Below are 14,352 nucleotides of genomic sequence, written 5' to 3'. Positions count from 1 at the left end.
GCACGGCAGGGCAGCCTAGTGGTTAGAGCGTTGGACTAGTGACCGGAAGGTTGCAAGTTCAAACCCCCGAGCTGACAAGGTACAAATCTGTCGTTCTGCCCCTGAACAGGCAGTTAACCCACTGTTCCTAGGCCGTCATTGAAAATAAGAATTTGTTCTTAACTGACTTGCCTGGTTAAATAAAGGAAAAATAAAAAGAGCAGAATTAGGCCAATATCCACTAATAATACGAACGTAAGTTTTAGAAACATCTAAAATACAGTGACCCCCCTCACATATCATTACCAAGCCCTGCAATGCCCAGAGATGAGCAAAGAAAAGAGTCCCCTCATCCAGCTGGTCCTGAGGCTGAGTTCACTAACCTGTTCTACTAACACACTGAAGCCTCAGGACCAGAACATCCAATCAATCAGAATAAACTAAATTACAACACAGTCAAAACAAAACGACATAACTTATTGGGAAACACAAACACAAAGCAAAATGCAGTTCTATTTGGCCCTAAATCGAAAGTACACCGTGGCAAACAATTTGACCATGATTACTGATCAAAAGTACAAACTCAGTGAGCACAGCCTTGCCATTGAGAAGGGTAGACACATGAAAACATGACTTCCTGTAGAGGAAAGGCTGTGCAACCACTGCACCACAGCAGAACCTGAGACGGAGCTGCATTATTAAAAAGTATCAAACAATTAGTGTCATTTCCCAAAATTTGACAACCTTATTGAAGGTTTCAAAGACCTCTCTGATGAGGATAGGCTACTCGTCCGGTTGGGGGAGGACGCAGAGAGCTGTGGGTTGGTAGAGCACTACATTGCTGTCTGCCATAAGATGACAGACAGTGTCTGACAGACCAACTAACGTGCACATGTCCTCCATCAAACAGACCAACGAACCTGCACATTTACTATTCATTATTATTGTTACTGATTACCCTGTTGACAATCTTTATTATTCTTATTATAATTCAGTTAATATTGTAAATACTAACAATATTGGGGGTGGGAGGGGGGGCATTATGGCACCCCAGAGAGACAGGGACAGGGCCCTCCCTGTCCACAGCCTCCAACTACCTCCACACCTCCAGCCAGGCAGGTATTTCATACTAAAACAAGGGCTGGACTCAAGCCACCTGGCATGGTCAATGATAAGTCATGAGAGTCTGCTGCAACATAGAAAGCCCTGCTTCTGCTGCATATCGGAAATTACCTTTTCCAATGCCGCATAGCTGACGAAGCTCAACGGAATTAAATCCTGTACTTATCAGAGCTGATGTAGCTAGGTTATTCTATGATTTCAGACGAGGGTAAGACGTTGAAAACAATTACAGTGCTGGTTCCTTATTTGGGTGCAGTCATCATCATACTACTGCAATGCTTTACTAGATCCAGAGCTGAATAAATGACTCAGTGCTTTACTAGATCCAGAACTGAATAAATGACTCAGTGCTTTACTAGATCCAGAACTGAATAAATGACTCAGTGCTTTACTAGATCCAGAACTGAATAAATGACTCAGTGCTTTACTAGATTCAGAACTGAATAAATGACTCAGTGCTTTACTAGATCCAGAGCTGAATAAATGACTCAGTGCTTTACCAGATCCAGAGCTGAATAAATGACTCAGTGCTTTACTAGATCCAGAGCTGAATAAATGACTCAGTGCTTTACTAGATCCAGAACTGAATAAATGACTCAGTGCTTTACTAGATTCAGAACTGAATAAATGACTCAGTGCTTTACTAGATCCAGAAACTGAATAAATGACTCAGTGCTTTACTAGATCCAGAAACTGAATAAATGACTCAGTGCTTTACTAGATCCAGAACTGAATAAATGACTCCTCCAGCCCTCTAGATCTAAGTGAGATAGAACAGACAGTTTCCTGCCTCATCAACTTCCTATCCCGGCCCATGCGCCCCCCCCCCACCCCGCCCCGCCCACCTCCAGACGTCGCTGCCTTTAGAGAAGGTGGAGGAGCGGATGACCTCGGGCGCCATCCAGGCGTAGGTGCCGGCGGCTGACATCTTGGTGGTACGGTGCCACTCCCTCGCCAGGCCGAAGTCGGTGATCTTCAGGGTCTTGTTGGTCAGATCCTCCATCTCGACCTTCTCCAGGATCAGGACTGGTCCAAAGGTCGCATGTGAGATCCAGGAGAGGGCGGGTGTTGGTGAGGGAGGGGGTGACGAGGAGGGTTTTGGTTGGAGCGGGTGGGGGGGATAACGGTAACAGGGTTGGAAGGTAGGAGGGGTTTGAATGTAAAGGGATACAGGCCATTTTGGGGTTTTGGTGGCGGGATGGCAGGCAGTCATTCAAATATAAATTATTAAAAGTTGTTTTCCAAAATAAAGATGAGAACAAAAGGGAAAACAAGGAGAGGCCATGATGAAAGGAGAGATAGAAGCAAGCAGGAAGAGAAAGAACAAAAGAGAAAAGGGAATGAGATGGTTAAAGTATAAAATGAAAGAAAGCAGGGAAGAAGCAGAGGCCTGGATTAATGTTATGATTCCACTTGGTCCTTGTGAGTCTGTGCCTCACACTCACTCACACACACACACACACACATATAAAACACACACACACACACACCCATAAAACACACACACACACACAAAATACACACACACACACCCATGCACACATAAAATACACATAAAATATACACCACCCAGTCCTCATATACACCACCCAGTCCTCATATACACCACCCAGTCCTCATATACACCACCCAGTCCCCATATACACCACCCAGTCCCCATATACACCACCCAGTCCTCATATACACCACCCAGTCCTCATATACACCACCCAGTCCTCATATACACCACCCAGTCCCCATATACACCACCCAGTCCCCATATACACCACCCAGTCCTCATTTATACCACCCAGTCCTCATATACACCACCCAGTCCTCATATACACCACCCAGTCCTCATACACCACCCAGTCCTCATATACACCACCCAGTCCTCATATACACCACCCAGTCCCCATATACACCACCCAGTCCCCATATACACCACCCAGTCCTCATTTATACCACCCAGTCCTCATATACACCACCCAGTCCTCATATACACCACCCAGTCCTCATATACACCACCCAGTCATCATACACACCACCCAGTCCTCATACACACCACCCAGTCCTCATACACACCACCCAGTCCTCATATACACCACCCAGTCCTCATATACACCACCCAGTCCTCATATACACCACCCAGTCCCCATATACACCACCCAGTCCTCATATACACCACCCAGTCCTCATATACACCACCCAGTCCCCATATACACCACCCAGTCCCCATATACACCACCCAGTCCCCATATACACCACCCAGTCCTCATTTATACCACCCAGTCCTCATATACACCACCCAGTCCTCATATACACCACCCAGTCCTCATATACACCACCCAGTCCTCATATACACCACCCAGTCCTCATATACACCACCCAGTCCTCATATACACCACCAAGTCCTCATATACACCACCAGTCCTCATATACACCACCCAGTCCTCATATACACCACCCAGTCCTCATTTATACCACCCAGTCCTCATATACACCACCCAGTCCTCATATACACCACCCAGTCCTCATACACCACCCAGTCCTCATATACACCACCCAGTCCTCATACACCACCCAGTCCCCTACTGTACTGTATATAGCCCTCTACTGTATATAGCCCCTCTACTGTATATAGCCCCTCTACTGTATATAGCCCCTCTACTGTATATAGCCCCTCTACTGTATATAGCCCTCTACTGTATATAGCTGTATATAGCCCTGTATATAGCCCCTCTACTGTATATAGCCCCTCTACTGTATATAGCCCTACTGTATATAGCCCCTACTGTATATAGCCCCTCTACTGTATATAGCCCTCTACTGTATATAACCTCTCTACTGTATATAGACCCTCTACTGTATATAGCCTCTCTACTGTATATAGCCTCTCTACTGTATATAGACCCTCTACTGTATATAGCCTCTCTACTGTATATAACCTCTCTACTGTATATAGACCCTCTACTGTATATACCCTCTCTACTGTATATAGCCCCTCTACTGTATATAGCCTCTCTACTGTATATAGACCCTCTACTGTATATAGCCTCTACTGTATATAGACCCTCTACTGTATATAGCCTCTCTACTGTATATAGACCTACTGTATATAGCCCTCTACTGTATATAGACCCTCTACTGTATATAGACCTCTCTACTGTATAGACCCTCTACTGTATATAGCCCTCTACTGTATATAGCCCTCTACTGTATATAGACCTCTCTACTGTATATAGACCCTCTACTGTATATAGCCCTCTACTGTATATAGACCCTCTACTGTATATAGACCTCTACTGTACTGTATATATACCTCTCTACTGTATATAGACCCTCTACTGTATATAGACCTCTCTACTGTATATAGCCCTCTACTGTATATAGCCTCTCTACTGTATATAGACCCTCTACTGTATATAGACCCTCTACTGTATATAGACCTCTCTACTGTATATAGCCCTCTACTCTACTGTATATAGACCCTCTACTGTATATAGCCTCTCTACTGTATATAGACCCTCTACTGTATATAGCCTCTCTACTGTATATAGACCCTCTACTGTATATAGCCTCTCTACTGTATATAGACCCTCTACTGTATATAGCCTCTACTGTATATAGACCCTCTACTGTATATAGCCTCTCTACTGTATATAGACCCTCTACTGTATATAGCCTCTCTACTGTATATAGACCCTCTACTGTATATAGCCTCTCTACTGTATATAGACCCTCTACTGTATATAGCCTCTCTGTATATAGACTCTACTGTATATAGCCTCTCTACTGTATATAGCCTCTCTACTGTATATAGCCTCTCTACTGTATATACCCTCTACTGTATATAGCCTCTACTACTGTATAGCCTCTCTACTGTATATACCTCTCTACTGTATATAGCCTCTCTACTGTATATACCTCTCTACTGTATATAGCCTCTCTACTGTATATAGCCTCTCTACTGTATATAGCCTCTCTACTGTATATAGCCTCTCTACTGTATATAGCCTCTACTGTATATATACCTCTCTACTGTATATAGCCTCTCTACTGTATATAACCTCTCTATATAGCCCTGTATATAGCCTCTCTACTGTATATAGCCTCTCTACTGTATATAACCTCTCTACTGTATATAGCCTCTCTACTGTATATAACCTCACCCCTCTACTGTATATAGCCTCTCTACTGTATATAGCCTCTCTACTGTATATAGCCTCTCTACTGTATATAGCCTCTCTACTGTATATAGCCTGTCTACTGTATATAACCCCTCTACTGTATATACCTCTCTACTGTATATAACCCTCTCTACTGTATATAGCCTCTCTACTGTATATAACTCTCTACTGTATATAGCCTCTCTACTGTATATAGCCTCTCTACTGTATATAACCTCTCTACTGTATATAGCCTCTCTACTGTATATAGCCTATATATACCTCTCTACTGTATATAGCCTCTCTACTGTATATAACCCTCTACTGTATATAACCCCTCTACTGTATATACCCTCTCTACTGTATATAGCCTCTCTACTGTATATAGCCTGTCTACTGTATATAACCCCTCTACTGTATTAACCCCTCTGTTGTTTTATTTCTCTACTACTGTTGTATACACTCACCTTTTTCACTGTATATAACCTCTAGATTTTTACTGTTGTTTTATTCAGCATTTCACTGTAACACCTTTTTGCACTACCTTGGTTAGAGTATTCAGCATTTCACTGTAAGGTCTACTACACCTGTTGTATTCAGCATTTCACTGTAAGGTCTACTACACCTGTTGTATTCAGCATTTCACTGTAAGGTCTACTGTTGTATTCACATTTCACTGTATTCTAGCATTTCACTGTAAGGTCTACTACACCTGTTGTATTCAGCATTTCACTGTAAGGTCTACTACACCTGTTGTATTCAGCATTTCACTGTAAGGTCTACACCTGTTGTATTCAGCATTTCACTGTAAGGTCTACACCTGTTGTATTCAGCATTTCACTGTAAGGTCTACTACCCTGTTGTATTCAGCATTTCACTGTAAGGTCTACACCTGTTGTATTCAGCATTTCACTGTAAGGTCTACACCTGTGTATTCAGCATTTCACTGTAAGGTCTACACCTGTGTAGTCAGCATTTCACTGTAAGGTCTACACCTGTGTAGTCAGCATTTCACTGTAAGGTCTACACCTGTTTCACTGTAGTCAGCATTTCACTGTAAGGTCTACACCTGTGTAGTCAGCATTTCACTGTAAGGTCTACACCTGTGTATTCAGCATTTCACTGTGAGGTCTACACCTGTGTAGTCAGCATTTCACTGTAAGGTCTACACCTGTGTAGTCAGCATTTCACTGTAAGGTCTACACCTGTGTATTCAGCATTTCACTGTAAGGTCTACACCTGTGTAGTCAGCATTTCACTGTAAGGTCTACACCTGTGTAGTCAGCATTTCACTGTAAGTTCTACACCTGTGTAGTCAGCATTTCACTGTAAGGTCTACACCTGTGTAGTCAGCATTTCACTGTAAGGTCTACACCTGTGTATTCAGCATTTCACTGTGAGGTCTACACCTGTGTAGTCAGCATTTCACTGTAAGGTCTACACCTGTGTAGTCAGCACCCGTTACAAATAAACTTTGATTTGATTTGATTTGATCTCTAGGAGACAGAACGTGTCTCCTTCCTGAGCGGTATGACGGCTACGTGGTCCCATGGTGTTTATACTTGCGTACTATTGTTTGTACAGATGAATGTGGTACCTTCAGGCGTTTGGAAATTGCTCCCAAGGATGAACCAGACTGTTGAGGTCTACAATTTTTTTTCTGAGGTCTTGGCTGATTTCTTTTGATTTTCTCATGATGTCAAGCAAAGAGGCACCAAGTTTGAAGGTAGGCCTTGAAATACATCCACAGGTACACCTCCAATTGACTCAAATGATGTCAGAAGCTTCTAAAGCCATGACATAATTTCTAGAATTTGAAATAATCTGTCTGTAAACAATTGTTGGAATAATTACTTGTGACATACACAAAGTAGATGCCCTAACCGACTTGCCAAAACTACAGTTTGTTAACAAGAAGTTTGTGGATTGGATGTAAAAAAATAAGTTTTAATGACTCCAACCTAAGTGTCTGTAAACGTATGACTTCAACTCTATCTAGTCCAGGGTTCTCCAACCATGTTCATATGGTTAATTATTAATTTATTATTTATATATGAATATTACATCACAGAAGACTGAAATATAACAAAACCTTTTGACATAAACAACGTTTTTTTTCAATGTTAAAAACAAAACAAAAAATCTATGAATTATCAAAAAATATTAAGAACACTATACCCATGAATGAGACCAAAGAGCGCCTTTTGTCTGCAGGGCTACGTCTATCAACAGTAGAGAACATTCCAGAACACGAGGGGTCTGATTCATTTAGGATTTTAGACCAATCTAACAGTTGACCAGATCAACATCTTTTAGGAGTCACAGTTTTTGAGAGAAATAATATTTAAAGTACCACAAGAAACTACATATACATTTCTTTCAGTTAATGTCCATTATTGCAAAAAATAATAATTAAAAAAACTTTTTGGGAGAGTTTGAAATTGGGATCCAGACCAGGGCATTTCCAGGCATAGAGTCGACATGGAAAGAAATACTATTGAAGGTATTTAGAAAATCCCCAAAACAAATATTTTCCTTATAAAATTCCACTAAATGCACATTTTAAGCTCAAATAATGCAACATTTTTTTTTTATTACATGAAAAAATGTTTTTATTTTTTCCTTGCCCGACTAGGATTGTCCCAACTTTGAAGAATCCTTGATAAAAATGTTCCTGCTTATTCTACACATTTTGTCATGAGGCTGAGAGAAAATATTGCGGTTTTAAAGTTAATTTCCTGTAATTCCTACAAAATAATGAATGGCTTATGGCGTGTTCATATGCTATTTAAGGGGCCCGACCTCCAGGGGTTGGGGCCCCCAAAGCTCATGGGCACCATCGCCATGCGGGGGGGGGGGGCTCTGCCAGTGCTCACCAGGTAAACAACAACCTAATAGTGTGGGGATGCCCCCTGGACCTGTGCTTACCTACATTAAAAGGGTGTGTCTGGGATAGACCTGTCACTTTACTGATACGATGATGCTATTGGCCTTGTCACCTCAAAACAGTCAATCACAGCCAAGGGAACCGGGCTAACCACAAGCCAACGGGAGAGGAGAAACTGCCTGTGTTGACTGGAAGTAGCCAATAGGAAGGCATGGACTGAGCATGGGACAAATCCTGTCTAATAGGCTTGGTGTTAAGGGGTCCTGCAGGGCTAACACACACACACACACTTTCTACAACTCTCATTGTTGTATTGATATCAATGCTCATCTAACTGGGTATTATTGGGGATCTCCTAACGTTTTTCCTACCACCTAGAAAATACTTGGCTGACGAGTGTGAGGTGTCATGTGCAACCTCATAGCAGTGGGAAGAAGGAGTGCTGACGCCCTCCCTGGTTGTGAGATGGTAAAACTGCAGAAAGCGATCTCATCTCTGTGTTGGGCCCCATTCTGTATGGAGAGATCTCAGCTCTGTGTTGGGAGAGTTTGAAATTGGGATCCTTTGTTCCAGACCAGGGCTGTGCCGGGTAGAGCGGAACCAGGCTCTGAGGGGGTGGCCAGTCCTCTTCTGGCTGTACTGGGTAGAGAGGAACCAGGCTCTGAGGGGTGGCCAGTCCTCTTCTGGCTGTACCGGGTAGAGAGGAACCAGGCTCTGAGGGGTGGCCAGTCCTCTTCTGGCTGTGCCGGGTAGAGAGGAACCAGGCTCTGAGGGGTGGCCAGTCCTCTTCTGGCTGTGCCGGGTAGAGAGGAACCAGGCTCTGAGGGGTGGCCAGCCAGAAGAGGACTGGCCACCCCTCATAGCCTGGTTCCTCTCTGGGTTTCTTCCTAGGTTCCTTCCTTTCTAGGGAGTTTTTCCAAGCCACCGTGCTTATACACCTGCATTGCTTGCTGTGTGGTGTTTTAGGCTGGGTTTCTGTATAAGCACTTTGTGACATCAGCTGATGTATAATGGGCTTTATAAACACATTTGATTGATTGATTGATTCTATTTTCTATTAGTTTATAATTCTAAAACTTTGGAGAAAAGGAATGGGACCAATATCAAATAAGGAACATCTCTCTGCCTGGCCTCAAAGGCCTGCTCCTGCCCATGTCAAAGAGGTAGAGCACCAGCCCAGTAGTCGAACACAGTGTTGGGACGCGGCCCGAGTGAGTGGCGCTTTCCACCTGATGGTGCTGGATCGAGGGGAGCGCTTTTCTCTCGCGACGGATCACATAGCTGTCCATTTGTGCTCAGTTTTAATAGGCACAACGTTGTGTTTCCTAATTTAGTTTACAACACTCGTCTTGTTCTCTCCCTCACACACACACACACACACACACACACACACACACGTTGTAATTATGCAGCACAAATGTGCGCTTGTTTTGAAAACACGAGTTAAATTAACTTAGGCGGCAGTGACTACTGTTATCCAATCTTAACCTATACTCAGGCTACTCCCCTCCCCGCAGTCAGAACCACCCAACTCAAAACATCTTCCCACGGCTACATGTTACAACTATGTTATTACTACAGTATTACTATGTTATTACTATATTACTACCAGGTCACTACTGTGTTATTACTACAGTATTACTACGTTATTACTATATTACTATCGTGTCACTACTATGTTATTACTACCATGTTACTACTATGTTATTACTACAGTATTACTATGTTATTACTACAGTATTACTATGTTATTACTATATTACTACCGTGTGACTACTATGTTACTACTATATTACTACATGCTATGCTATTACTATGATGGTACTGTTATTACATGTTACCATGTTATTACTATGTTACTATCCTGTTACTACCATGTTACTACTATGTTACTACTATGATATTACTATGATATTACTATGTTGTTACTATGTTATTACATGTTATTACCATGTTACTACTACGTTACTATCCTGTTACTACCCTGTTACTACTATGATATTACTATGTTGTTACTATGTTATTACATGTTATTACCATGTTACTACTACGTTATTACTACATTACTACTACGTTACTACCCTGTTACTACTATGCTATTACTATGTTATTACCACGTTATTACTATATTACTGCCATGTTACTATGTTACTACTATGTTACTACTATGTTATTACTATGTTATTACTATATTACTGCCATGTTACTACTATGTTACTACTATGTCACTAATATGTTACTAATATGTTATTACAATATCACATATATAAACGTTCTCTTACTGTTGCTAGACTTGAGGTCTCTGTGTATGACGGGGACGATGGCCTCACAGTGGAGGTAGTGCATGGCACGGGCGATCTGCACGGCCCAGTCTACCAGGGTGCATGGTGGGATACGTTTCCCTGACAGGGCTCGGTTCAGCGGTCCTCCCCGGGCAAACTCCATCACCAGGCACAGAGTCGGCTCCTGGAGACACACCTGTTAAACAAGAAGAATAGAAATGAACCAAATCAGGAATCAGTACAGTACATTGTATCATTAGAAGCTGAAATGATTGATTTTACACATAAAAAAAACATACTGATTATTGATTAGCTGATTATTGGGGTTCAGAAAAATGCAATACATGTTTATTATTCTGATTATTGTGATATGTGTAGGTCTTCATCAACCCAGGGATAGGTCTTCATCAGCCCAGGGTCAGGTCATCATCAACCCAGGTGTAGGTCTTCATCAACCCAGGGACAGGTCATCATCAACCCAGGTGTAGGTCTTCATCAACCCAGGTGTATGTCTTCATCAACCCAGGGACAGGTCATCATCAACCCAGGTGTAGGTCTTCATCAACCCAGGGACAGGTCATCATCAACCCAGGTGTAGGTCTTCATCAACCCAGGTGTATGTCTTCATCAACCCAGGGACAGGTCATCATCAACCCAGGTGTAGGTCTTCATCAACCCAGGTGTATGTCTTCATCAACCCAGGGACAGGTCATCATCAACCCAGGTGTAGGTCTTCATCAACCCAGGTGTATGTCTTCATCAACCCAGGGACAGGTCATCATCAACCCAGGTGTAGGTCTTCATCAACCCAGGTGTATGTCATCATCAACCCAGGTGTAGGTCATCATCAACCCAGGTGTAGGTCTTCATCAACCCAGGTGTAGGTCTTCATCAACCCAGGTGTGTGTCTTCATCAACCCAGGGACAGGTCATCATCAACCCAGGTGTAGGTCTTCATCAACCCAGGTGTAGGTCTTCATCAACCCAGGTGTAGGTCTTCATCAACCCAGGTGTAGGTCTTCATCAACCCAGGTGTAGGTCTTCATCAACCCAGCTATATGTCTTCAACACAGGAACAGGTCTTCATCAACCCAGGGACAGGTCATCATCAACCCAGGGACAGGTCATCATCAACCCAGGGACAGGTCATCATCAACCCAGGTGTAGGTCTTCATCAACCCAGGTGTATGTCTTCATCAACCCAGGGACAGGTCATCATCAACCCAGGTGTAGGTCTTCATCAACCCAGGTGTATGTCTTCATCAACCCAGGGACAGGTCATCATCAACCCAGGGACAGGTCATCATCAACCCAGGTGTAGGTCTTCATCAACCCAGGTGTGTGTCTTCATCAACCCAGGGACAGGTCATCATCAACCCAGGTGTAGGTCTTCATCAACCCAGGTGTAGGTCTTCATCAACCCAGGTGTAGGTCTTCATCAACCCAGGTGTAGGTCTTCATCAACCCAGGTGTAGGTCTTCATCAACCCAGGTGTAGGTCTTCATCAACCCAGCTATATGTCTTCAACACAGGAACAGGTCTTCATCAACCCAGGGACAGGTCATCATCAACCCAGGTGTGAGTCTTCATCAACCCAGGTGTGTGTCTTCATCAACCCAGGTGTGTGTCTTCATCAACCCAGGGATAGGTCTTCATCAACCCAGGGATATGACTTCATCAACCCAGGGATATGACTTCATCAACCCAGGTGTAGGTCTTCATCAGCCCAGGGATAGGTCTTCATCAACCCAGGTGTAGGTCTTCATCAACCCAGGTGTGTGTCTTCATCAACCCAGGGATAGGTCTTCATCAACCCAGGTGTAGGTCTTCATCAGCCCAGGGATAGGTCTTCATCAACCCAGGGATAGGTCTTCATCAACCCAGGTATAGGTCTTCATCAACCCAGGTGTAGGTCTTCATCAACCCAGGTATAGGTCTTCATCAACCCAGGGATAGGTCTTCATCAACCCAGGTATCGGTCTTCATCAACCCAGGTATCGGTCTTCATCAACCCAGGTGTGTGTCTTCATCAACCCAGGTATATGTCTTCATCAACCCAGGTGTGTGTCTTCATCAACCCAGGTATATGTCTTCATCAACCCAGGTGTGTGTCTTCATCAACCCAGGTGTGTGTCTTCATCAACCCAGGTGTGTGTCTTCATCAACCCAGGTGTGTGTCTTCATCAACCCAGGTGTGTGTCTTCATCAACCCAGGTGTGTGTCTTCATCAACCCAGGTGTGTGTCTTCATCAACCCAGGTGTGTGTCTTCATCAACCCAGGTGTGTGTCTTCATCAACCCAGGTGTGTGTCTTCATCAACCCTGGTGTGTCTTCCCAGGTGTACAGTGCCTTGCAAAAGTATTCACCCCTTTGGCATTTTTCCTATATTGTTGCGTTAGAACCTGTCATTTAAGTTGATTTTTTATTTGGATTTCATGTAATGGACATACACAAAATTGTCCAAATTGGTGAAGTGAAATGAAAACAAAAGTGAAAAGTGGTGTGTGTATATGCATTCACCCCCTTTAATATGAAGCTCCTAAATAAGATCTGGTGCAATCAATTACCATCAGAAGTCACATATTTAGTTAAATAAAGTCTACCTGTGTGCAATCTAAGTGTCACATGACTTCAGTATATATACACCTGTTCTGAAAGGCCCCAGAGTCTGCAACACCACTAAGCAAGGGGCACCACCAAGCAAGCGGCACCATGAAGACCAAGGAGCTCTCCAAACAGGTCAGGGACAAAGTTGTGGAGAAGTACAGATCAGGGTTGGGTTATAAAAAAAATATCAGAGACTTTGAACATCCCACGGAGCACCATTAAATCCATTATTTCAAAAGTGAAAGAATATGGCACCACAACAAACCTGCCAAGAGAGGGCCGCCCACCAAAACTCACGGACCAGGCAAGGAGGGCATTAATCAGAGAGGCAACAAAGAGGCCAAAGATCACCCTGAAGGAGCTGCAAAGCTCCACAGCGTCGATTGGAGTATCTGTCCATAGGACCACTTTAAGCTGTAAACTCCACAGAACTTGGCTTTACAGAAGAGTGGCCAGAAAAAAAAGCCATTGCTTAAATAAAACAATAAGCAAACACATTTGGTGTTCGCCAAAAAGCATGTGGAAGACTCCCCAAACATATGGAAGAAGGTACTCTGGTCAGATGAGACAAAAATGTAGCTTTTTGGCCATCAAGGGAAACGCTATGTTTGGCACAAACCCAACACCTCTCATCACCCCGAGAGCACCTGAGAGCATGGTGGTGGCAGCATCATGTTGTGGGGATGTTTTTCATCGGCAGGGAAACTGGTCAGAACTGAAGGAATGGTGAATGCCGCTAAATAAAGGGACATTCTTGAGGGAAACCTGTTTCAGTTTTCCAGAGATTTGAGACTGGGACGGAGGTTCACCTTCCAGCAGGACAATGACCCTAAGCATACTGCTAAAGCAACACTCGAGTGGTTTAAGGGGAAACATTTAAATGTCTTGGAATGGCTGAGTCAAAGCCCAGAACTGAATTCAATTGAGAATCTGTGGTATGACTTAAAGAAGGCTGTACACCTGCGGAACCCATCCAACTTGAAGGAGCTGGAGCAGTTTTGCCTTGAAGAATGGGCAAAAATCCCAGTGGCTAGATGTGCCAAGACATATCCCAAGAGACTTGAAGCTGTAATTGCTCTTCAAGGTGGCTCTACAAAGTATTGACTTTGGGGGGGTGAATAATTATTCACGCTCAAGTTTGATTTTTTGGGGTCATATTTCTTGTTTGTTTCACAATAAAAAATATTTTGCATCTTCAAAGTGGTAGGCATGTTGTGTAAATCAAATGATACAAACCCCCCCAAAAATCTATTTTAATTCAAGGTTGTAAGGCAACAAAATAGGAAAAATGCCAAGGGGGGGAATATTTTCACAAGCCACTGTATGT

General features: G+C 43.3%; 1 protein-coding gene across 1 annotated transcript in view; it reads right to left on the bottom strand.

Annotated features, from left to right (window-relative positions):
- The window catches only part of map3k9 (mitogen-activated protein kinase kinase kinase 9), a 49,417-nt gene that overhangs the window by 18,256 nt on the left and 16,809 nt on the right, over positions 1-14,352 (bottom strand). Inside the window, exons 3-4 of the mRNA XM_042330440.1 lie at positions 10,419-10,614; positions 1,947-2,127 (exon numbers count right to left, since the gene is read on the bottom strand). Coding sequence (XP_042186374.1) covers positions 1,947-2,127; positions 10,419-10,614 — 377 coding nt within the window. The remainder of the gene's footprint in view (positions 1-1,946; positions 2,128-10,418; positions 10,615-14,352) is intronic.

Source organism: Oncorhynchus tshawytscha, linkage group LG11 (assembly GCF_018296145.1).
Source record: "Oncorhynchus tshawytscha isolate Ot180627B linkage group LG11, Otsh_v2.0, whole genome shotgun sequence".
Classification (NCBI taxonomy): domain Eukaryota; kingdom Metazoa; phylum Chordata; class Actinopteri; order Salmoniformes; family Salmonidae; genus Oncorhynchus; species Oncorhynchus tshawytscha.
Note: the sequence above shows the minus strand (reverse complement) of the source record. Positions and strands in the feature narration are given on the sequence as shown.